Genomic DNA, 27475 nt, shown 5'->3' with positions numbered 1-27475 from the left:
TTGATATATGATTTATCTGAAAGGAGAGCAGGAAATACAAAAAGAAGGGATGTTGTGAAACCAAGGATTAGAGGATTTTGTTTTGGCTATGGTTCTGTGTAAATAGGTTATCATATATTTAAAAAAAACTAATGACAAATACAGATATAAAAAGTAAGGTAAAAGTATGTAATGAAAGAACTCTAGTGACAGATGAGGTTATATAATGAATTCCATTGGAATTTTGGAGCTGTTGAGATTTTGATTCTCAGCCGGGGACATTTTAACATGATCAAACTATAGAAAAATATCTGTGCAAACAGGGAGAGACAGAAGTACAAAAGCTATTTGGGAGGTTTATGGAGATTGTTGGGATAGTGATAAAAACAGGTTGGTAGCGAAGACAATGGAAACAGTATTGAATTCACTGTCAGGTACAGCGCCTATACACTTTGAATATGCTTAGAGTTTGCAGTTTCCAACGTACTTTTACGCACACTTTCTCATTTAACAAAGGTGAGAATGGATACTTGAGCGAGTGTTAATGGGTTGGATTCTGTGAGTTTATAATGGCTGAATGGTTTCAGTTGGAGACTGAAATAAAACAAAATTTTTGGATTCCTAATATAGATCATAAAAGAAATCATGCTTTATTGATAGAAACAGCGGAATAACAAGTTGCTAACTTGTCAGTTTTAGAAGTGGATATGATGGACTTGGCCTTCAATTTGATGGATTTAAATTTCCAGTTTAGCCTTTGCTTAGTCTTGATAAAGAGACTAATAAATATATAAATCTGGTGCATGTGTGCAACACAGATGATACTAGAACTCATGCTCACCTCCTGCTGGAAAAAGAGAAACATGTCAGACCTTAGCAACTGGATCCTACTCTGCTTTTAAACATAAGACTATTCCTAAAAGATCTAGATATTTGTGAGTACTAGCTGTGTTTCATCTTGGTTCTCAGAATTCTAAGATATTACTGTATCTCCTTTACTCTTTCCCATACCTAGCTCCTCTTTTTAAAATTTTATAGCATGTGGAGTTGTGTTTCAGACTGTTAGAGATTTGGGAACTAGGGGAGAAACTGAAATATAAATTGAAGATACAAATTGAGGAATGTTCTAGTTAAATGATCTGTTTGAAACAACAGACATATATGTGATTGCTCAATGAGAATTTTAGGAGAAAAATCAATGGAACAGGTCAAAGAGATCTTACAAGTTAAATTTCTGGATATTGTGAAGACTTTTGTATAGTAATGATGCTTGTTCTTTATACAGAAGAGTGATTATTTTCTATTACTATTTTCTCTGTAATTTTAAAACATCAAGGCAATTTGAAAATTTAGCTTTTGTAAATATTGATGTACATTTGAGTGCTGGTTTTATGTATTTTAAAGAACATTTTGTCTGAATGACTGGCATGTGCCTTCCTGGTGTGGGTAAAGGCCAAACATCAGAAATTCCATTTTATATCTTAAGGTCTGTTGTGCTGTATTACTTAACCAAACACTTCTGCTCAATGTTTGAATTTTAAACTCTGGAGTTCTACTACAATATTCTTAGTTCCAGCCTGCTTGTGAGCATTATTTTGGATATTCATAATTTTAAATGGTGTCTACACAAGTAATTTTAAGGAAGACAACAAAGCCCTCTAGACCATTTTATTTGAAACATACAAGTAATAATATATTTGAATTATCTAAGTAACTGCCTCAGTTATCCACATTCTTATAAATGGAAGAAAGTTTTTTGTGTATAAGATACTTCAAAATATTTGGGTTCATTTCTGTATTTTATTTGAAACCAGGTAATATAGTCCACATAAAGATAGATGTTACTAAAAATCTGGAAATTTTAATATTATGCTAATAAAATGTAAAATGAATATTTTTTGTGTTTTGCTGAATTTGATATCTCAGGGAACAACTGAGAGAAGAAGCCATACTCTTGCATTTTTCTTATCCATCCTATATGTATATTTAAACTTTTTTAATATAATTATTTGGCATTAATGTTCAGTTTCAAAAAGTATTATGTAATTGCTTTTTGACTAATAAATACTACCTTAAAAGAACTTGAGGTTTTATTCATATTTTTTCTATGACTTATATTTGTTTTTTTTTGTTTTTTTTTTTCATTTCATTTTTTTATTATTGGTTGTTCAAACATTACAAAGCTCTTTTTTTATTGATTATTTAAAGCATTACATAGCTCATGATATATCATCTTTCATACATTTGACTCAAATTCTGTTTTGAACTCCCATTTTCACCCCAAATACAGATTGCAGAATCACATCTGTTACATATTCACATTTTTACATAATGCCATATTAGTGACTGTTGTATTCTGCTACCTTTCCTATCCCCTACTATCCCCCCTCCCCTCCCCTCCCCTCCCCTCCCATCTTCCCTCTCTACCTCCCCTGCTGTTGTTCAATTCTCTCCCTTTTTTTCCCTCCCCCTTGCCCCTCATAACCTCTTATAATTTTATGTATCATTGAAGGTCTCCTACTATTTCCATGTGCTTTCCCTTCTCTCTCCGTTTCTCTCCCCCCATTCGTCTTTGTTTACTGTAGTCTTTTCCTCACGCTCTTCCTTCCTGTTCTGTTCTTAGTTGTTCTCTTTATATCAAAGCAGACATTTGGCATTTGTTTTTTAGGGCTTGGCTAGCTTCGCTTAGCATAATCTGCTCTAATGCCATCCATTTCCCTGCAAATTCTATGATTTTGTCATTTCTTAGTGCTGCATAATACTCCATTGTGTATAGATGCCACATTTTTTTATCCATTCATCTATTGAGGGGCATCTAGATTGGTTCCACAGTCTAGCTATTGTGAATTGTGCCGCTATAATCATTGATGCAGCCGTATCCCTATAGAGCGCTCTTTTAAGGTCCTCAGGGAATAGTCCGAGAAGTGCGATAGCTGGGTCAAATGGTGGATCCATTCCCAGCTTTCCCAGGAATCTCCATACTGCTTTCCAAATTGGCCTCACCATTTTGCAGCCCCACCAGCAGTGTACAAGTGTACCCTTTTCCCCACATCCCCGCCAACACTTATTGTTGTTTGACTTCCTAATGGCTGCCAATCTTACTGGAGTGAGATGGTATCTTAGGGTGGTTTTGATTTGCATTTCTCTGACTGCTAGAGATGGTGAGCATTTTTTCATGTACTTGTTGATTGATTGTATGTCCTCTTCTGAGAAGTGTCTGTTCAGTTCCTTGGCCCATTTGTTAATTGGGTTATTTGTTATCTTATTGTTTAATTTTTTGAGTTCTTTGTACATTCTGGATATTAGGGCTCTATCGGAGGATGTCAAGATTATCTCAGGTTTTCTGGTAAATTATATATTTAGTTAAATAAACATAGAATCATTATCATTGTGTATACAATGCTAAGAGTATTGAAGAATTATCCAGACCTTTTCTTCTTCAAAAGCCAAATATTCTAAATTTCTATCATGACTCACACTTGAAATAAAATATAAACATGAAGGCATGAGTTTTTATGAATTGTACGACTTGTGTTGTTGATCTTCCTAATATTATATGTCTAACTCTAATATATAGAGATATAAACTTGTTAACTTATAGTGTTTGAACTCATATTTGTGTTGTTGTATATGGACTAAAATTAACATACAAAACAAGAGTAAAAAATTTCTGATGTGCTCTTTTTCTATGGCTATGTCTTTAAAGTGAATTCAAAACTGAAATTTTATTCAGCCACAGAAAAATCTATTTATATTGGAGTCTTCACATTCATGATATCTCCTTGAAAACATGACTATCTTAACAGTTCCATAATGCTTTATTTCCTAAAGATATTAGAATGAGATATTTAATATGTAGGAAATATCTACCATATCTACTATATAAAGTTTAGGTGATATTTTAATTCAGAATATATTAGAATATAGTTCTAATAAATCAATCCATTAGAACACATATATTATAAATTTATAATTTAATCTTTAAAATTAATTTCAACATTGTTTTAGGCAGCTTTTTCTCTGCTGTGACTTCTAACGGACTAAATTGTGTTTTTGAAGTTACAGCTAGGTGTAAAAATATTTTATTCCAGGAAGTTTTGGTCCTAAATATAATATGCTTTTTATTTGGCCAGACAAATTTTAATTTGAGTAGGAAGCAGTGTTTTCGTGTACTAAAACTAAACAGTGGTTTAGTGTAATAAGCTTATTAGAACTTAATATAATAGAAAAAGAACTTAATATAATTGTATAAAAAAGTTTCTATTTTATGTGCAAAGTTTAAGTTCTGTCTAATAGATTTGCGTACAATAGTCTAACATTATAAGCAGACTTTAATTATTTCTATATGCTACTGTCTTTAGAAAATAGGAAATACTATCAAGACATATAATAATGACTCAAATGTGATAACTCATCACATAGAACATTTCTTTAATTATGGAATGTATTATTTGCTGTATCAGTGGGGTCCATGTCAAAAATATTCATCTTAGAAAACGTGCTCTGTCCAACTGTTTGTGTGGACACAATAAATAAATGAAAATAAAATTTATAAATAAAATATACAATAATCATAATAGATTAAATATAAACATTAAAACTTATGATTGTGTAGGTATTATATATATAATTGTATATATGAAACACAACGGACAAATATATATTACATATATTTTATACATATTATTTTATATATATTATATATGTAGTATATAACTTTAAAAACATTCCATCTATTAGAATTGGATTAAAAAGCAGGTGTGGATAAGACTGATAAAATTGGTCTAGTTCTCCTGCTGAACTCCTAACATAAAGGAGTGATTATCCATTTCCCTCTGTAGTCCCTGATGTACTTTTGTAATCTATAGGAAGCTCAGAGAAGATGCATGCCTCCTGAAATCACTTAAATTTTCCATAAATCTGGAGATAAACAATGACTTCTACATTCAATGTGTTCATCTGTATTTTATTCAAAGTAATTCCTACTAATAAGAACACAAGTTATGAAGAGAAATTTACTTTTATCAGGGTGTGTTTATAATCTGTGTTTATTGGGGCAGTTAATTAGGAATCATGCTAATTCTACAAATTTAGACACAGACCAGCTCCTAATCTAGGAATATTTAAAGGTCAAATCTCTAAACTTTTTTAGAAAACTAGATTCTCCATCAGAATTTCAGGTAGTTATCACACACTCACACAAACACACACACACACACACACACACAAAAGAACTTGCTTTTGTTGAAATGTTTAAATAAAACTGCTTTCTAAAAGAAATCAGAGGCGCAGGGGTTGTAGCTCAGTGGTAGAGTGCTCACCTAGCACATGCAAGGCTCTGGGTTCGATACTCAGCACCACATAAAAATAAATAAATAAAATAAAGGTATTGTGGTCAACTACAATTAAAAAAGTATTTTTTAAAAAAGGGAATCAGAGAAGGCTAATGTTATAAAACATTCTTAAATACTGATGAGTGTGTAAAAGAGTTACAACTAGAAGAAAAGCAGAAAAATTTTACATTCGGGGGAAACAGATAAATTTTTATTATCTAAACTTATAAACAACTTTTTCTGGTGATCATGGTCAACCTCCTTTTACATGGTGACTTGTAATCATGGAACTGGTGCTTCCTTTCCAGTCACCTATGGACGATGACTGGCGCCCCTCCTATAAAGACAGGTTTAACCAGTGAGAATGTCTGCAGCCTGTGCATTGAACTAACTATCCTTCATTTTAAAGAAGTTGCCATTTCCATAACTGCTCAGCTTTCAAACTCCTGCTTTTTTCAAATACCTCCCTGTCTTGATGGGAACAGGATCCGCAAGACAGGGAAACATGGGCAATCACTGCACTGAAGTACAAATGGAGGAGACAAAATCTAAGGCTGTTTTTCCCATAAGGAAGATCAGTCATGCCAATCTTTTTGCCCAAATGTTTTCAGTATCCAAATTAGAAAAACTGTCTTTCATTTAAAATTCGCTTAAAGATCTTCTCTTGAGATATCCTTCAATATATACCGGAAACATATCACACTGTGATATATTCCAAAGGAGAATGCCTCATGAATTAAGGACTCTTGCATCAGAACAGTACAAGCCACATGAGTATGAAAGTTCACAATATCATGATGTACCATATCAATTCATAAGCCTAATCCACCTTCATAAATGACTTCCATTAAACTTCTTTATTGACTACAAGTATATGTGTCTTGAACTATATTTTTAATAGTTAAGATGTATTCTAGTGTGCCACTTAAAAATGAACATTGCAGAAAGAGTCAAATTAATTCTCTGGGTTTAGTTTTGAAATAGCACATAGGCATTACCACCAAATTTTAGGTGAAGATACAAGGTAGATCCCTGAAGTTGAAAGACTAACTCAAAACTGCATGATGGTAGAAAAGACAATGAGATGGATTTAGTACATAGTTGCAATGTGTCCATTCTGTGCAAAACTATTAAATGACAACAGGAAAATAAATATGCAGTTCATCAGAAGTGACAATATTCTCCAGTTATGCTTTTCCTTTAGCATGATTATGCAAGTGTGTTTCTGTGGGGAAACAGTAGTCATCTGCATTACTCTCAGAGTTGTTTTTAGGAGGTAAGATTATAATGTTTAATATGATTGGCACTTGTGCAATTCTTTTGGACTGCATTTGAATGATGTAAAGTAAAATGGGTAATATTTCTGGTAAGGTAAGATCACAGCATGACTGAAATTTTCCTGAGTGCTGCAACATTTGGCAGTGCCCATTGTTTGCCAGGCACTGAAATAGATGCTGGGAAGACTGAGCTGGATTTCTCTCTCACCTTTCTCACCTTCAAGTGTGTTGTAGGCAGAGAAAGGAAATATATAAACAGTCGTGTAATACAATATAGTACATGTGATGTTGGAGAGATGCTAGGTGTTTTGTTTTTGTTTCTTGCTTTTTGTTATTGATTTTGAAGAATAGAAAACACTGAGATAAAGCAGGAAAGGCTTCTCAGAGGAGATAACTAAACTGTAGAGTAAAAGATAAAGGATGCAAGGGAAGAACGTGCTAACTGTCAGAGAGAATGAAAGAGCTTGTGTGCAGTGACTGTCCTACAGGGTTCAGGTATAAATGTGAATGTACGCTGTATGATTTTATCCACTATTAATAGAACATAGGTAAGATTGGTAATATACAGATTTTATTCAACACTTTAATCTCTTTACTAGAGGCTTTGTAGAGCCAAATTAGTAGCTATGGTCATAATCACTTTGCTCTAAATATCTCTTTAATGTATTCCCTTAGACCTTACATAGTATTTACACATATAAAAACTATGAAAGAAATAGATATATAAACAGACACAAACCAGGTAAATGGATCTAGACCAAACTTTATTTTGTAAATGCCATCAGAGAGCTTGGGATTCATAATATAAAATAACTATTTGAGTTACAATTAAATTAACAGGAAATAGCAAAATAGTATTATTGAATCACAAGGAAATTGTTGTTTGTGATTTATTATCAGAGTACTTCCCAAGCTATTTCTTAGTGTAATAAGAAATGTTTCAATATCATATAGTATTGAACATCATGAACAGATAAAAGTGTTCAAGTGAATTCATTTTCTTTCTTTTTTTATTGATTATTTAAAGCATTACATAGCTCATGATATATCATCTTTCATACATTTGACTCAAATCTAGGAATCATTGATAAGGATCAAGATAACTATGAGAATAAATCAGTAAAACCACCTTTAATATTCTCTTTAAACTACTTGCCTATGATTTAATATATAATATTTGAAGTAGGACAGGTTAAAAAAGGATGGAAATTATAAAAATATCCATGTATTCAAAGAGGTTTATAACAAAATTAACCTGAGAATCTACCATTTATCTACCCAGATTTTATTCTTCAGATTTATTCATGAGAAAAAGCCCCTTATTTCTGGGGTCGGTTGCTGTATTGCTACCTCCATTTACTGACTGATTTTTGTGACCTTTTGCAAGTCTTCACTTTTTATTCATTTCTGTGAATGCAGAATAGATCTAATGCTATATTTTCTTTGTCTCCTAAAGATGCTGTCTTAGAGGCTGAAATAGGATTTGGAACTCACTTAACAGACTTTCTCTTCTATAATGCAAGGATAGCATTGTATTTGTATTACATGCAAATTCATTATTTTTATTCAAAATAATCATCTTGAACAAGATTCAGAATGGAGGACTAATATTTTTTTTTTATTTTTTCATTTATTTATGCCCTATTTAATTATGAAAAGGATCCATGGCCGCTTATAGAAATATATAATAAAATAAAATATGTAAAGATACTGAAGCAAAGAGATTAAAAGGGTAAGAAATCTGAAAAGTCTGCAGAAGATATCATATTATAAAGACATAATGTGTTGGAGATAGACCACAAGTTTGACTCTAAGCTCTCTAGCAAGTAACACAGAGGAGAAAACTCTCCATTTCATGAACAAGGGTCTTTCAGAACAGAAAACCCACGTCAACAATACGGAAGCACAGTTTTCTAGCATGGAGACCCAATAGATTGTACCCTGTTATTCAGAACTCCATGAAGAGTAACCAGTTTAATAGGAACAAAATAGAACCAAATGTCAAAGATCTACTTCCTAGAAAGTTCCATGACTTTAACATGGGCATATCAAAGGGCAGTTTGGGCATTCCCACACTTGTAACTGTTAGATTGCCTGTACCCAGGTGGACATATTACATGTCATAGAAATGATAGCATAATTGCATTTATGTGAGACCAGTAAATATGGCTTCTGTCTAACAAGTTTAGGATGAGTACCTAGTGGTAGGAATTTAATGTTAACAATTAAAAGCTGAACATTGGGACAATTAACCAACCACAGAATAGATTAGTACAATCAGAAAACTACCCTCAGGGCTTAAATGATCCAGACATTTTTATGGTTTCTGTATTAGGTTCCCAAGACTGCTGTGGTGAGTTCTGGTTATATAAGACTTTTTCACACCTATCAACATCAAAGTGTTGTGTTTGAAGTGCTTCAATAGAACCTTTATCTCAGTGGTTACTTAAGACATCTGAAACTTGCATAGCAATAGGAAGGATGGGTTCTAAATAGAACCTCCATAACTCAAAAATGAGTTTTATGGTTTTAGTGAAAGAAACCGTGAGTGTGACCTTATGCTTATGAGGGTCAAAAAAGAATCATTTCATTTATGCTGGTTAAATCCACATTGTCAGATTTCACAGGAAATTTACTAACACTAGCGGACTGTGTAACACTAAAATACTGTTTTGTAATTATCCCTAACTTGCAAGAGTGAATTCTAGTGGTTTGGGTTTATCACTATAAATATAAATATTTGTCTTCAGACCCCTTTCTTTCTCTCCCTCTCTCTTCCTCTAACATTTTCATGTATGTAAATCTGCTTCTGAATTTTAAATCAGAAGAAGTCAAGGTGATGCTAGTTTAAAGAGGAATGCCCCCTTGTAAAGTACTTTGATGCATGTCTAAAATCTTTCAGATAATGTAGAACTGGGAGACTAGGTATTAAAATAAGCCATACCTCAATTTCTTATGGCAAAAACTCTGCTAAAATTAATAGCACCTAATTTTTTCCCAAACCTTTAGACATTGTATTTTGGTTACATAAATACAACTTGTTAGTTGCTGTTACTGGTCATCGTCAGATCTACTGAAGGTCCTTGGCTTCTAAGTGATCACGGTGAAACATTAACACAGGAGGTTTTGCAGGACAGTCCCTTCACATGTCAATGAACAGCTTGTGTTTGGAAAATGAATGGGTCAAGCTTAAATTCTATGATACAAATAGCTACTGTGACGTCCATCATGTTTATTATACTACTTTGGCTCCAACAGTCTCATCTTTTTCCTGTTATGCTTCTCCATTCTACTGAATACCAGCATTTACATTAATTTCTCACTACTATGTTTCAAACTTAGTAAAATAATTAATTGGATAACATTGATATGGTATGTTTTTTGAGATATGAGCTATTGAAACAGAAATACTTATTTTAGATGATTTTGTGTATAAACTAAATATTTGAATATTAATAAAATGTAATTGTTGAATATGTAAAATTTTGGACTGTTGGATAATGAAGTTGTCAGTTTCTTAAAATATTTTACATTCATAAAAATAGCAACTTTTTTCATATTGATTAAATTATACCTTTCTAAAAGACTTTACAATGTAATTCACAAATGTATGAAGTTAATGCTATATATTTTTTCTTCTTAATTTTAGTCATGATTTCATTGGAGAATTTACAACGAGCTATAGGGAACTTTCAAGAGGGCAATCACAATTCAACGTATATGAGGTAAGAGACACTTTGTTTTACTACTGTTTCTTCTACAGTAAGTAAATTTGTGCTTTAAAAGTATGGAATTCGCGAAGAGTAATTGCAAGAGTTAACTAAGTTTACACACACATACATGTAAATGTATATATAAGTTTAAAGGTTTATATGATATTGTATATATGTGAATTATTGAGCTGTCTTATTTCTCAGATCAAATGATGTTACTTCTCTTCAAGCCATGTGATATCTTTTAAGTCTGTTTTGAGAGATTTTTAATTCTTGCTTATAAATCTCTTTCTTACCTAACAAAAATCAATATGGATATAAGTTCAGTTTCCCTTAAGCTTAAGCTTCTGCATTTTGTTTTAATACTGATGTCTTCACTCGTATCCTAATTAAAAAAAAATGCATTTTACTAGTGTCAGCATGGTATTATAAGAAAAACTATGATCTGAGCACCTTCCCTGTTGTTTAGGTGGAGACTGAAAGAATGATAGGGAATATGTAGTCATTCCAAAAATCCAAGTTATTAAAGTAAACACACAGTAGTTATTTCTGTTTTAAAGTTCCTTGCCAGTTAATCATCAGATTTGTATTGAGCATATGGAATGTTTTAGTACTGTTCATCTTTTAGTTGTGTTATTGTTGTTTAATTTTTAAATTTAATGTCTGTGGATAGTTGGGGGTTTTAAAATGTATATGGATAGCAAAAGAAAATATCTCAATATTTAACCAATGACAGGTATCCTCCCTAGTACATTGACACTAAAATTTACCTTTTTTATAGTACCAGAATATCCTAAAATTAAGACCTTTTTCCTGGGCTAAAATAGTTGTATTTCATTCATACATCATTTATTCATTTGTTTATTTAATTATAAAAAGATATTTTATTAAGTTGTGTCTATACTCCTTGCTCTGTGAACAAAAATTTCAGTGTATAATTGGAGAGGCAAACAATTAAAGTAGGTTTGGTATAATTTTATATATGCTCAAAAGAGTAGTATACTTAATGAACTATATGGTTACTACAGAAGGGCCAGATTCAGCTCAAAACAGCTTTTCAGTAAAAAACAAAGATGAAGAAATAAATCAATCTCTTCTACCTGGGTCTTACAAGAAAAGAATATTGACCCTAAACTGGCAATGACAGTGATATGACAGTGTGTGAGTAAGCAAGTGCCTGTTCTCCCTGCCCAGCTTCAGGGCTGAGGAGGAACGTACCCCCATACCAGTTCTGGCTAGTCCCCATGTAGCCCTGAAGAGATCAATAAACTTCTCATTTTTGGTTGCAGCTAGACCTCACTTTCTTTCTTTCTTTTTAATATTTATTTATTTTTTTTAGTTGTAGGTGGACACAATACCTTTATTTTATTTATTTATATGTGGTGCTGAGGATTGAACTCAGGTCCTCGCACGTGCTAGGCGAGTGCTCTACCACTGAGCCACAACCCCAGCCCCAGGCCCCACTTTCTCTTGTTCAACAGAGCTTGCTAAAGGAGAAGACTGGTACCACATCTGAGGAAATGACAAAAATGGCTAATAGTGTGTGTGTGTGTGTTTTTTTTTTTTTAATTAAATACCCTGTAAGAACTTGGGGCCTTCACTTCAAATACAAATGTTGTCTTACTTTGTATAACATCAGCACAAGACATCAGTCTGAAAGAACTTGAAGTGGGGAGCTAATGTGTATTACAAACAACTAGTTTTAGGATTTCTTTGGAGAACCTTGAAATAATATATTAGACACTTCACTTTCTGCACCCCTTTTCTTGGAGGCAACCAAGACAATTTTTAGCCATTATTTCTTCTAGTATTCTTTCTGCCCTTTTCTTTCTCTGATCTCTTTTTGGTATTTCAGCATGTATATGTTGGTTTTCTTGATGGTGTCTCATAGGTCTCTTAGACTGTTTATTTTTTTTCTCCCTGTTTCTCAAATTCAAAAATCTCAATTGACCAACTTTTGAGGTCACTGATTACTTTTTCTTCCATCTCAAATATTTATTGAACCCTTCTAGTGAATTTGTCATTATAGTTATTTTTTTTTAGTTGAGAATTTCTATTTGGTACTGTGTTAAAATCTCAGTTTACCTGTTTACTTAGGTGAGACATTGTTTCATACTTCAATTCTTCAATTCCTTAGTTCTTCAAATACATGCATAATAGCTGATTTAAAGACTATTTACTAAATGCTTTATTTGAGAGTACCAAGACAATTTATATTGACATGTTTTTTCCTATGTGGTATATAAGTTCCTATTTCTTTGGATGTCTTATTTGTTGTTGAATGCCAGAAATCTTAAATAATACATTGTAGTAACACTACAGGTCAAATCAGGTTCCTGTCTATTTTATGCTACTATAAAAGAACACCTGAAAATTATTTTTTCTCATGTTAGCTTCAACAACTGTCTCTGTCCAAAAAGCCTAATTAAATTAAAAAAGAACAGAAATTTAACTTTCACAGTTGGGGAAACAGGTACCAGCATCTGTTGAGAGCTTTCTCGTTGTATCTTCAGCATGGTGGAAAGTAGAAAGAAAACAAACAGCTCTCTCTGTCATATCCCTGTATAAGGGCATCTAATTCCATTCACAAAGGAGTAGCTCTTATGGCCTGATCATCTCTTAAAGACCTCACTGATTAATACTAACACTTTGGCAAAACCTGAATTTTAGAAGGAATATATTCAAAGCATAACACCCACATTTCCCAGACTAGAATTTGTGTGCATTGGCTGCTCCTTATGTGCTCCAGTGGTATACAACACTGCCTTAGCTTTCGTATGCTCTTTGGGTAAGGACTTGAAAGGTCAGCCAGAGCTTAGGGACTGGGGCTTCCTGAGTTCCTTCCTAGGCATATGCGTACCCCTTCATAAGCACATGGTCTTCTCGATCCCTAGCAGTACACTAGAGCTTTTAAAACCCTCTATAAACATCTCATTCATTTCCCAGATCTTCTTTTTGATTTTTGCATCAGGCTTTTATTTGCCCAAACTTGTTTCATCCCCTCTGGCGGACTTGCTGTTACACAGTTGCCTCTGACTATTTCCAGTAAGTGCTCAGAAGACAGGGCTTTTCCCATTGGTCAGACTTCAAGTGGGGTGAAGACTAGTCCAACCTCCATTAATTGGGTCTTTTCCAGGAGCTTTTGAATAAGTCAGTTAATGACAGTTCTCTGAAAATGATACTTTTTAGTGAACTCCATACCCATTCTCTCCCCTTCAGTGGCTTTTAGACTTGTATTTACACAGCTACTACGGTTGCAAGGTTGGCTTATTTTCAGCACCACGGAGTTAAGGCAAATGAGATTGGAATAGGAAAAGTTAAAATGCCACAAAGTGAGACTCAGCCTTTTTTTCCTTAAATGATTGACCCCTAAGATTGGTGCATGCTTTTGAGTTTTTTCAGATTCTTGGGGGGTGGGGGGTGATTTTGACATTTTTTTTCCTAGTGTTCGCATTTGCCTTTATGGAGGAGGATATTTTCTGAGATTCTTATTTCACCATTCTAAAAATGTTTCCCTAGTCCATTTTTTAATGTTAAAAATAATAATGCTATTATATTTACATTTTATATAACTAACATTGTTATCGCTATTACAGAAGGTACTTTATTTTTGGTAGTTGAAATTGTCCTATGGGACTAAATGACAAATTCTCATGTAAATTGATCACAAAATTGAATAATCTAAGATAATTCCTCTGGACTCTAGTTAATGATATCTTGGAAGCCAAAGAGATTAGTATGATTTTTTTAAAATACTTTTGAAATTTTACTGAAAATTCAGTCCAAAGATGCAGGAAAAATCCTAATTCTAGATGGTTGATTTTAGATCACAAAATGCCAACACACAAATTTTCAAAAAATTAAATCATCAAATTTATTTCTTATCTTTTGATTGATTTCATGTTATTCCATGGTTTCTCCTGTATTTTTTAGTACTATTCTCCTCAATTTTGAGAAATTCCTCAAACTTCAAGGTCAAACCTGACCCTTCTACCACTGAAATAACCTTCTACATAGTTAATGCTGTTACTCTCAAGACATTTACTTAATCTGAAAAATGTGTCATTTTGCTGATGGTGTCCTATATCTTAATCATTGTATGGTTTTTTTTTGCATGTGAAATATGCTTGGTAAGGGTTCTGCAAATATTGAAAATAATACATTGAATGAATGGATGAGTCAATTTGTATTTTGTGATTTCTACCTATACCTACTAAACCCAGCTTATTCTATGTCCCAGATTTTTCCTGTGAACTATTCTCAATGGTACTAACTTATTTAATGCAACATTACTTCTTGGGTAGATGATTTATATGGCCCTAACTGTTGCCTCCACTTTCTGTTCTTAGAACTCTATACTGAGGATCAGTTATATCATTCTCCCATTTAAATATTAATTGAATAATACTCAAACTCTCTAGTTTTGTACTGAGGATTTTAATGTGGCTTCTGCTCACCTTTTAGTCACTTTGTATATACCCTCTTTTTCCTCTTTTTAACATTGTATTTGTCAATTTGTTTTCTGTTAGAGCCCTATTTAAATATATACTAGTTCAAATAATATTTATTCATAAAATCTTTCATCTTTCTTTCCCCATCAAAGGCTTTCTCCATATTTTGGACTGAGAAAAACTGAAGGATCCTCTCTTAGGGCACTTATGTATTTAATTTCCCCTATTTGATTGACAGGTCCTCCTCATTTTTATATTCCCTAGTGTCTTGTGGGGTACAGGAATGCAATATTTTCCCCATTGAACTATTAATAAAAAATTCAACCTTATGTTCTTAAACCAGACCCTTACTAATTATTATGTTCCAATCATGGTATCTGGTAGAAATTTCTAGTGCTATAAAACAATAGTTAGGTCGATAGATTCCTTAAATATTCATGCTTTGCCTGATTTCTATGTTAGTGTATTTAATCTAGGATGTAAAAATTATGCCTCTCCAATATGCTTTTCTTTTAGCAATCTATGATTTTTCTACAAAGCAATCAACATTTTTTAGGACCTTAAATATTAAAAGTCTCTCTCAAATGTAGAAGATTCAGATGGTTATAGGTAATCAATACATAAAATGTGATTGAGAAGAATATTACCAACAAAGATTGTGTTTTAAAAGATGATCCTAGTAACTTTTGCCAAGACGTTTTCACCAAATAACTATCTAGGAACCCTCCTGAAGGTACTTACAAATGAAAACCTGGACAGGAAGTGAAGCAACATGATCAACTCCATCTTTTTAAAAAATTTCAGTATAAAATCTAACATTTTAATTGTTTAATTGCTTTTTAAGGTGGTGAATCCCAAAAAGAAAGGAAAAAAGAAAAAATACATTAATTCTGGAACTGTAAGTCAAATTTTATGTTATTCATTAAGGATTCAAATTAATGAATTATATATGATGTTTTTAATCAGAATAAAAGCAACTAAAGCACTAAACTTGTTTTACCTCTGATTTTAATATGAAGGACTACAGCAAAAAATTTACTTTCTTGTTGGAGTGACTGTAATGGATAATTCCTCATGAAAGTTAGTGACTTGGTTTCCTGCCTCCTTTCTTGGAGTTAGTAAGGTCCCAGAGGGAAGCTGAAGTTTCTTCTGAACTCTTTGACCAGTGGAATCAGACTGGAGAATCAGGCAGACCTGAAAAATTTTAATTGGTTGTAAGAAATAGTCTTTTTTATAGGCTACACTTACCTATTAGGATTCATTTTATGGGTTATGAAGGTGTCCATTTGTAGTACATTCTCTTTGGAATGCCCTTCTAACTCAGCCTAGGAGTGGGCAAAGATGAAAGTATCTGAAAATTGTGAAAATCCAATGTCCTCCTATTTTGAGAAAAAAAAAAATGTCCTAAAGATTCTTTTCTAAGATTGATTGACTCTCAAAGAAGCAAAATCTGTTTTCTTCAAGTGTCCTTTCAAAGATTTTTTAAACCAAGACACTTAAAATATTAGGTGGACTTATTATAAAACCATGACAAAAAGACACATCTCTTCTGGTGTAGCATAGCTCACTGATTCCAGTTTTTTTGGTTTTAACCATTTTCCAACACCCTTTCATCTTTCCTTTTATCTAAAATGGAAATAACACAGTGTCCTTGTGGATAAGTTTCATGCTGTTCTTCAAAGAAAGTAAACTGATCATAGGAAGAAGTTAATTTAATATTTTTATCCCTTTCCTTCTGATAATTTAAAATGTATGAACAATCAGTCCTAGCAGATTTTAATAAAGAATAATGTCTTTAGTGATTTTTGAAATGCTAGGAAATATTATTTTCTCTTTAACACTTAGAAAAAAGTCCATTTGGGGTTATAATTAGTACTAACAGGTAATTCTGTCTCTCACTCTCTTTTTTAAGGTAACTTTACTTTCTTTCTTGGTAGAAACCGAAGTTTCATTCCTTGACTATATTAAGGGAGGGTAAGTCATTCTTTCAAATTATTTCATTGTTTTAGCATTTCTTTGAAAGTGTGTAGCAAGTGCTACCACCAGGCATGGGGGCAAGTTTGTACATTTTGATGCAGACCTACTATATTTTTGTTTCAAACTTACACAGAAAAATGTACATTCCCAAGAACTATTACTTCTGGTACAAAATGTAACTTTTCTCTAATCAAGAAAAATAGTTTGTTATGCCATCAATAGTTGTAGATAAAACTATTATGTACACTTACAAAGAATATTTTTACTTGCCTAACACAGGACTTTTTAGTTGTACTTTTTATTGCTTTTAGAATAGCAGAGCAGCTTGAGGGCTTTATTTAAATGCATATGCTAACTTCAGAATATTAAAGAATGTACCTTGTCATAAAATCATAATGCAGACATGCATTATAATTATGAATAGTCATTTAGTTGTTCTGTTAGCTCCCAGGCAAGAATACATTTCCTTAAAAAAAAACAGTTGTTGTAACCATTTTTAAATTTTCCTAAGTTCAGATAGATCCCACATTAGTACTGTCTTATAATTTCTGGTAAATAATTTTCTTCCATTTTGAACCTAGGTTTTTCTTTTTCTTTTTCTTTTTTGTTACCTGAGTATTCCTAAAGATTTTTTTTCAAAAAGCTTTCTTTTTTTTCACAATACAAAATATTCACATCTTTATTTGCTTTCATTTTATATTTATAATGTACAAAATTGGTAAGGTAGATTTGACTGTTTAGTAAAGTCATGATGAATAACAGCCAGAGACATCACTTCTGTAAACCTTTTCCTAACTATGTCAGCAATTTTTTTTTTGCAAGACTTATTTATTGATAGAATGTCATTGGGCCAAAGAAAACAATAAGGGAATGAGGGACCAAAGAAGCAAAGATAAATACCCAGAAAACAGAGAGCTGGCTCCTTTTTACTCTTTGTTAAGAAAAGAAACCAAGCAAAAACCAGTACCTGCATTAATGGGAATTATGGTCTCTGTGGGTATCTTCCAGTCTGTCCCCTGAATCTATGATGGTGGTTTCTATAAAGTTTAAAGTACCAAATTTTAAAAAAAAGTTTGCCTATGTATTCCAACATCTGTGCATATTTTTTATCATTAGAGGATGGAAAAATAGTAAGCTGAGTTTGATACTATAGATTTTATTCCTCTATAGATAAATTAATTAGTAGCTATAGATAATAGATGGTAAAGAAGAAAAAGTAAGACAACAGATATACTTTATCATGTTCTTTATAAACAAAGTGCTTCATATATCTGGTTGTATTTTGCATATTGAAATAATGACTTGAAGTTTTGAAATGTTATATTCCTTTTGGTATTTATTTCTTGTTTTCCTTCGTGAATGTTTGAAATATGTGTATGTGTGTATGTATAAAAAAACACTAGTGTGTTTTGTCAGTAGTGTACACATCTAGAGATATTTTGGTGTGAGTCTATCAATAAAAATATTTCCTAAATTATTTCCAATAGATCACTTTTATTTGGTTGTTCATATTCTCCTTTTGAAAATCCTCATAGCTAATCAGAGCAAATGGTTTTCTACACTACATACAACAATGATGGTCTTGACAGACTCACAGTGTTCTGTGTTCTGTGGCTTCTGACCTCTACAATTCATTGTGTTTCCATACTTCCTACTTCCAGCACTGCCTGTACTGGAGGATGTGCCAGGAGGCAGTGTACTTGTGGAGCCCCAGCTTAATAGGTCCACCCACTCTTCTACGCTAGGCTCCAATCCTGACTCCCTGAGTCCTCTCTAAGAACCCATTTTTTATTTATAAATGGACCTGGGGAAAACAGAGCTTGAATTTCACTAGATAATTAATCTAACTAGACTTATATTAGTTCGTGTAGAATCTACAAGACATGTTCCAAGATGTCCAGGGATGCAGTGAACCCTATAGATACTGTGCTTTTCTTATAGATACACATATTTATTACAAATTTAAAAGTATAAATTAGACAAAGGAAGAAATTAACAACAATAATAATGAAGCAAACATTAAAATGATTCTATAATAAAAGTATTTAAAATTTATGAATTATTTCTGTGAACTGGTTGACTATTTTAAAGAAGTCTCTTAAAATAACATGGAAAATATTGTTTATGGAAGTATGTTTAATAAATGTATATAATGTCTTTTAAAGATGTTACAATTATACATTTACATATCATTCATCACTGTAGTATCCAAAATAAAACAAAGAGCTATAAATATATCATCTCTCTGACAGTGGAATCCAAATCAACAGCAGTAATAATTATTTTATTGTGTGACCTTATGTGTGTTTGTTCTGAAGACCTTGTTATAAGTAACTGGGCACAGAACTTCTGATTTTTATTAGTTATCTAGTGAGCAGATCTACTGTATTATGACATTACTCATTTTACATAATAGGCAAATGATTTCATATATGTAAACTTCATTTTCCTGGGGTTCACATGAATCCGATGTTCCAAAATGATTAATTCAGCTGGATCTTCCAACTAGCCAACGGTTCTCTTATTTATTCTATCTTCCCTGGAATTATTTTTTATATTTTTTGCAGGGACTTAATCTAAACTGTCAGCTTACTGTACAGTATAATTTGCATATCTGATAGCTCACATTTGCTGACCACTTATCACATGCTAGGCCCTGAGATAAGTGCCTGAAGAAAGCTCTCCCATTTTCCATGGGCCTCTCACCTTTTGTTCTCCCCTTTCTCATTCTTCCTTTCTTTCATGAGCAATATTCATGTTGGTAATATTCTCTTTTTGTTGTTACTGGGGATTAAACTCAAGGGCATTTACCCGTGAAGAACACCCTCAGTCCTTTTGTATTTTGAGACAGTATCTTGCTGAGTTGCTCAGGCCAGCCTTGAATTTATAATCCTCCTACCTCAGGCTCCTGAGTTTCTGGCATTACTGGTGAGTGGCATCATGCCCAGCAATAATATTCTCTTTCCAAAAATAGTTACAATAAATAAATCATTTACTTGCATTTACGTTTTGGCATTGGTATAATTAATAGATGACATCTAATTACTACCAGTCAAAATAAAGTATCAATAGTGGCTAATGACTTTTGTGAATGACAGAAGTCTTCTGACATAACTGACAGTTCAGTCTCTTGCAATGGAAAAAATAGTCTGAAACTTTTTAACACCTCGGTGATATTTAATATGCTTTATAATAATTTTTTTCTAAAACTACAGAATGCTTTAGTTCTATTATATCTTATTAATGTTTATTAAGGTATTGGAGGACATAGGTATCAAGACTTTCAAATTTTAAAATACTATATATTTTTTTTATTTCACACTGTAAAGATAAAAGATAAAATGATAAAAAGAAAAGTTAGGTAAAGTGAGAAACCTTTAGTGTTACATTAAAATTCTCCCATAATCATATACCCTAACAATAATCACTGTTGGAGACTTGATATTTATTCTTGCCTGTTTATTTTCTAACACGTGTCAGTATTTTTAAAACAGTGGGATATGCACAGTTTCCTGCATTGTATGTTTTGTTCATTAAGTATATTGTGCATATTTATTACCAGGCCACTGCTTATATATCCACCTTATTTTAACAGATCCAAATTGTATAGCTATAGATAATTTAGTTTAAAAGTTTCCTACTGACGTATATTTTAATTGTATCCAATTTTTAAAATTATAAACAAGACTGTACTTTAAATTCCAGGTACATAGCATTTTGTGCACATCATTAAGCATGTCTTTAGAGTCACTGCCTAGAAATAATATAGGCTAAATAGTGTATGTATTTTATAGTTTGTACATATTTTTAATGGTATTGCTAAAAGTCTATAATAATTTATGTTCCTAACATCTGTTTTTGAGTGTTTATCATATCCTTACCCTTCCTAAATAGCATCTCTCCTTTTTTATTTTGCCGATTTTAATAGATAAATTTGATCTGTTTACCAAGTCCCATGTTAAACCCATTGTGTCTTTGAACACACAGCTTTCAAGCCTCTTTTTCTCCACTATCTCTTTCCTCAGTTCCATTACAAAGGACTTCAGTATTTTCAACTGAGGACATCAACAGGAGGGCAGCTTGGAGCTGCTTTCCTTAGATGAGCAAGGCTTCAGCAATACCACCCTATGGTTCATGCCTTGGTCTTGATGCCAGTTCTCTTCAGCATGCATCTGGGGACTAAAACTAACAATCTGACCTTGCCTTTTACCCTCTGTGGACCTGGGAAACAATGAAACAAGCAAGTGTTTCAGGCTGTGATCAACCAAAAAACCAAAATAGCATATTGGAGTCATATTTATTAGTACATTTGAAGATTTGTGGGATTCTCAAGATTAATTGTTTGGAAGAGGTGCCCTATCATATTTCAAAATAGGTATGATATTTCAAAAGAAATTAGTAGAAATTACACAATTCAGTATGGCTTTAAGGATGAATCAGAATTTTTTAAATCAGTGTTTCCTATATTTTTATGAATTTTTAAATTTTTTAATTAATTAATTTTAATTAGGTATATATGACAGCAGAATGCATTTGATTCATTGTACACAATTGCAGCCCAACTTTACATTTCTCTGGTTGTACATGATGTAGCATCACACTATATGTGCAGTCGTACATATACCTGGGGTAAAAATGTCCATCTCATTCCACCATCTTTCCTGCCCCCATGCTTCTCCCTCCTCTTTGTCCTATCAAAGTTCCTCCATCCCCCACCCCCCGTTATGGATCAGAGAGAACATTCAGCCTTTGGTTTTTTGTGATTACTTTGCTTAGCATGATACCCTCCAACTCCATCCATTTACCTGCAAATGTCATGAATGTATTCTCTTTTAATGCTGAGTAATATTCCATTGTGTAATTATACTATAGTTCTTTATCCATTCATCTATTGAAGGGCATCTAGGTTGGTTCCACAGTTTAGCTTTTGTGGATTGAGCTTCTATAAACATTGATGTGGCTGCATTACTATAGTATGCTGATTGTAATTCCTTTGGGTATAGACCCAGGAGTGGGATAGCTGGGTAAAAGGATTGTTTTGTTTCTAGATCTGGGAAGCATCAATTTAGGGTCACACTCATCATTTAGGGTCACTTTTCTCATCTGACAGAATGTTGAGTTCTGCCTATGTTGAATCTTAATTTATGAAGAAAGCTTAAGGTCTTCAAAAGGATGGGTAATCATCATATAAAATTAGATAATAATAATTAAATTGGTACTTATTCTAGCTAACTCTGCTCCAACCAAAGTAAAGTTAGTTGATGTTTTCCTGAATTTACTTTGTCCTCAAGATTCACCATGATGTGGACTGTAGCAGTGTTGCTGATAGTCATAATTGGGATTAAATGCATAGAAATATTTAAATTTCACTTTAAAAATTCAACTCTTTTTTTTGTTCTCATAAAAAATTAAATAGAAAATTATAAAAACATCAAGTTATTTGTTTTCTCAGAATTCAGGTATAAGTTATGCAGAGTTAAGAATGAGCACATTTAAATATGAAACAAAATTATTTTCATAGTCCTTTAGTATCTTTCCCTTTCAAAGGAGCTTCCTTTTAGGCCCAATTCTTGGTATCAGACATTCTGGTCTTGCCTTGCTGTCGTCTTAATTGATATAGATATTTACATGAAAATATACCCTTGATTGTTTGTGCAATCAATATGGTTGTAGCTTGTTATTTTTCATTTATTGTCTCACCCCCTTTAAAACACTGTGTTTGGCTACAGTAGATGGGTGATAGAATCAGGTGAGGAGATGAGACAGATGCATTCTTAATTAGCCAAGATCCAGTTTTTATGCAAATATTCTCTGAAATAAAAATCTAATTTTTAGACTTTGTTTTTTTGGTTAAACACTATCATGATTTTCCTGGATCATGGGATACATTCTATGACTTGAAAAGTTTTATTTTCTAAATAGAATACTATTTAAAAGGAGTTCTAATTCATAATAACAAAAACTGCTAGTCTCCCCTGAATTATTGACTTTGCAATCATTATTTTGAGTTATATCATATATAGATATATACATAAGATATATAGATATCTATATCTATCTCTCTATATATAGACATAGATACATGAGGTTTTTTTCACTTTATATATTTAAAATGATTTTAGATATTAAACATCTGATGTATTTGTTTCCTAAAAATGTTTATTTACTAAAACCTAATTCATGGCATTGAAAATTTAAATTTTCATTAATGAGGACAATGTCATATTCATTCCAAATCATATATTGTTCTAAAATACTTTGTTGGGTAACATCATCATTATTTTATTATTATTTGTGAAATGGGTCTATTTGCCTATACAGAATACAAATCTGCATATTCCCAACAGCTCTCACTCTAAGAATCTAAGGGCAAACTTTTAAATTTCAGTTTGTTTGCTTGCCCTTCAATCCTCTGTGCCTCCCAGGTCTTTCTGAATCTGCACTCCACCAAAATGACTCAAGAACACATACCCATGAAGTTTTCATGTCTCTCAGACTGGCAGATGAAGGCAGGGAAAGAGATCACAAATGTTGTTGCATACTGAGAACCTGGAAAGCTACTGAAATTTCATGTCAGCCTGAAACCCTGGTCTGCGTTTTTATCAGAATATTGAGTGTGTTAGAAAATTGGAGTTCTGCAGGCTATCATATTGGGAAGATTCCCAAACTCATCTAACCACCCCAAGTGAGTAATACCTAGCCTTCCCACATATAGTCAGTGGGTGCTAGCCTCCCTAGGTGTCATTTTAATTGTCCATTCTTATGTTTGTCTCTTCATGGAGGCATAATTTTTAGATATTTTTATAAGGCTGAACTCAAGGTAACCATTGAATAAATATGGATTAATTAGACGATCATTTTAAGCATGACTTTCTACCTTTTTCTGCCCAAATCTCTCAGTGTAATTAAAACATGAACAAATAGAACTTTAAACAGAGTGTGATAATTCAGACCTTATCAGCTTGTGACCTTCCACTGTCTCTGCTCCATACAACCATCACCAAACAAAACATATGGACCAGGTTTTCCAGGATAAGAAAAACTATGCCCCCCCCCTTTTTTTGCCTCCACAGAAATTATTTCAGCTGTACTTCATATCTTGGTTAGTAGTTCCTTAGAGGAAAGGCAAGATCAGATTAGAATCATGAACTGCTTCTTTCTGTACATCCTAACAGAAGGGAGCATAAATGAACATAATGTATGATACTGGGTGGGCAATTTCCAGGAAGGAATTTCAATAAGGGGTAACTATTTGGCGAATAATCAAAACAGTTGCAAAAAAGGTGTTACTTGAAGTTGAGACAGTGCATGTAATGGCCACGAATTTGAGTTAAATTGCACAGTTCAAATCTTAGATCTGCCTTTTGTCAGTGAAAAATAGAAATAAAAATAATAATGCCTATCTTATAGACAATTTTGAGGATTAAATGCTATATGGTTAACACTCGACTGATTTGTTTTGAAAAATGTCAATGTGTTTAAAGTTTCACCATATCTCAGCAATGGTCATCATAACATTGTTAGTGGTGATTGCCCTCATTATCAGAGATATTGAGAGAAAAAAAATGTGTTCAAATTTACTACATCAGTAATTTTCTTGTGTAAATTGTTGGAGGATATAACTCACGGGCACTCACTTCAGACATTCCTGTTCACCTTACCCCAAGTCTTCATCTGAATCTAAACCTTATCCACAATTATAGACAAATGGATATCCCATTTAAAAGAAGTGAAAATATATCTTAGGGGGCAAGAAAAAAAAGCTGCCTACATATCATAAGCTCATTTTAAAGGCTGAAATGAGTTTCTTGATATTGCTTATTTTAAAGGCAAGTTGAATATCAGTAAGTGCTTTTAACAACAAGCCCCACAAGATTTTTTTTCTTTAAAAATACTTAAAGCAAATACAATAATGACATAAAAATGTTTGCCTTAGTTTAATAAAATTTATGGTATTGTATTGGATATTTTGCCTCAGGGAGCACATTTTGCCCGAACATGCAACACTATAAAGTTTTTTCCTAATCCAATTTCTTACTTGGAAACTAAATATACAAGTCTAGTGGTGATTTTTTTGTTTTGTTTTGTTTTTATAGGGCTTCTTGTTGTGGCACCCAAATGCTTTGCATTTATCAAATCAGTAGAGAACTAAATCCTGCAGGCTGAATGGGGATAAATCTAATAAAAATAAAGCCATTCTGCTTTCTATAAAAATTCACAGAGAACATTATCATATCTCAACTAAACTCATTTAAACTAGGACTTATAAAAGAAACTTCTATGAATATTAAAAAGTCTTATAAACATTAAGAAGAATCTCATAAACATTGTTTGGGTTAATGTTGTATTCTAATTTTTTGTACATTAAAATGCATGCTTAGAAAAGCTTGGGTATCCAGTTATGTGCTTTATGATGCATTTTACAGAAAACTCTTTCATAGAATTCCATTCAAAGTCAAAGAAAGTTGTATGCATGCTTCATCATAGGGAAATAGTGCTAATGTAGCCAAAATATTGACAATTTATTTTGTAGCATGCAGTTTCATAGTTAATTTTGCATGGTTACTCTGCACGTTTAGCCAACCAAAGCCAAGTCTAAAGGAGCTGAGTGCTGTAATAGCAATGGAATTTTGCAGACCTATTACTAATACTAGAGCTACCCTTTGCATCTTTTCATACTAATGATGGGCTAATTATATCTGCTGTAAACATAGAACTTTTTTAAATATAAGAACTTATGTAGGAACAAAATTTTATTTATTTAAATTATTGTATTATGAACAGTAGACTTTGCCCTCTAAAATAGTTTCACTTTGGTAGGCAATTGAAAGGTTGGTGACAGGAGAAATAATAAAACAATAGTGGCTTACCAAAGGCAGGTAGTAGCAGGGTACTTGACATTGCTTAGAATTGCTAATATTGAGTGAAGACTGCTCCTTAGTAGATTGCATTATGGGTTGCTTTTAACTTCTCTGCAGGCAGTGCATTTCTTACTCCTGCATTGGTGGGCGCTTTACTGCTTCACCCTTGAACCACTGACTGACAATTATAAGAAGGATTAATGAAAAATAAATTTATGACAATTAAAGAGACCTTGCCCCTTTTGACCCAACAGTGATTCATATGAACCAGGAGAAGTTGTCATAAGACCTCATTCTCTAGCATGCAGGGGTGTTTGTAGTGTGCAGGTACTTAAGAGTTTTATTTCTAATATTTAGTGGACTTCTTCAAAGAAGCCATTACCTGTTTCTCAAAACAGTCATGCAGACAGTTGTTAATTTTTCAAAGAGACACAACTCTCTGGCTAGTTGTGATCCTAGAGCTCGAGCTCTAGTCTATATGATTGACATCTCATTGTCTTTCTTCTAGGTACCATTTCCTCTCTAGTGCCCAGCTCATTTTAAATGGAATTCTGGATAGTGTATGTTAATTGTGGTTACATGTTGTGGTTTGATTTTTTTTTTGCTTATTTTGATTATGTTACTTATGAGATCCTTTTTAAGTAGTGGTTAGAAAAAAAAAAGATTAGTAGTCTTGCATAGCTTTTTGACTTGGAGTTCTTGAAGATGAGCTAGCCTCCTTGTGAAGTTGTACTTTAGAACATACTGAAATCAATCGCCAAAGTCTGGAGAAAGAACATTTTGTTAATTTATGATAACTAGATTCTCTAAGGACCAAGAATACTAGCATAAACTATTGAGGAATTACACCACTTGTCCTCAAGTTTCTTTTTAGTTCTTACTTTTAATATTTCAATGATCCTTTTGAAACCTAGAGTGTTTGGAAGGATAGAAAGGAAATAAGCAGGAGGTGGAAGCTCATAATTACTTCATACAGTAGGATTTTGTTTGAAGAGGTATCCAGATGATACCTTTTAAAAAGATGGATCATTCATGGTGCAGTCTTGGGTTGGGCAGGTTGGGACTTTAGAAGATGGTGTGAAATTTTTAAAAAATCTGACATGGTAGGATCAGATTTGAGGCAATAACCTGTAACTCTGGTAGACCCAGAAATTTGTTAAGCACTGTATATTCTACATTCAAGGAAGTATGCTGAATTTGGGTCCTAAAACACTGGCATCAATATTAGATACAATAACTAATTAATTTTTCAATGCCTTCTATGCACAGGTGTTTTTCTTGTCCCATCAACAACAATCCAAGGAAGTTTTCTTTATTATTATTACAAATGAGTTGCAAAAGAGGTTAATTAGCTTTCTGAAAGGCACATTACCAATAGCTGGAAGTGTTTATATTGGAATTCACATTTGTATCTTAAAACCTGCCCTCATTTAGGCAAATTTCTATTGTTGAGGACAGTATTCCTGGGAATAGTTTATGAACAGGGGAAGCAGCAATTTTGAACAGGCAGGAAAGTTTGGAATCTAGCAACTCAGTACTGTCATTAAAGTACTTCAACTACTTTTAAGAGAGAGGAAAAAGTTAAGACAAAAAAGGGCATAAAGTTCATCCCATGATGAGATAGGGTCACTCAGGCTGGTGACAGTGCCCGAGGCAAGGGGCCTAAGAGTCCACAGCAGGTCCCAGAACTGAGGTATAAACTAGGTTGCATGTTGGCAAATCGAGGCAGAAGCAAAGTCCTGATATGCATGTTAGAGTGGGCATCCCAGTATTTGGGGGCTCTAGATTCCATGAGCTGGTGAATCTGAATCTGTTTGTCAGAATTAAATAAGGATGGGGGAATTCCATCTTTAGGATTCATAATGTGCAGTGTGTACAACAGGA

General features: G+C 32.9%; 1 protein-coding gene across 1 annotated transcript in view; it reads left to right on the top strand.

Annotated features, from left to right (window-relative positions):
- CPNE8 (copine 8) overlaps nt 1–27475 on the top strand; it is a 205492-nt gene that overhangs the window by 135686 nt on the left and 42331 nt on the right. Inside the window, exons 11-13 of the mRNA XM_081311441.1 lie at nt 10239–10314; nt 15598–15651; nt 16666–16727. Of these exons, the coding sequence (XP_081167567.1) occupies nt 10239–10314; nt 15598–15651; nt 16666–16727 (192 nt within the window). The remainder of the gene's footprint in view (nt 1–10238; nt 10315–15597; nt 15652–16665; nt 16728–27475) is intronic.

This window comes from Spermophilus citellus (assembly GCF_964194105.1).
Source record: "Spermophilus citellus genome assembly, chromosome: 10".
Lineage (NCBI taxonomy): Eukaryota > Metazoa > Chordata > Mammalia > Rodentia > Sciuridae > Spermophilus > Spermophilus citellus.
Note: the sequence above shows the minus strand (reverse complement) of the source record. Positions and strands in the feature narration are given on the sequence as shown.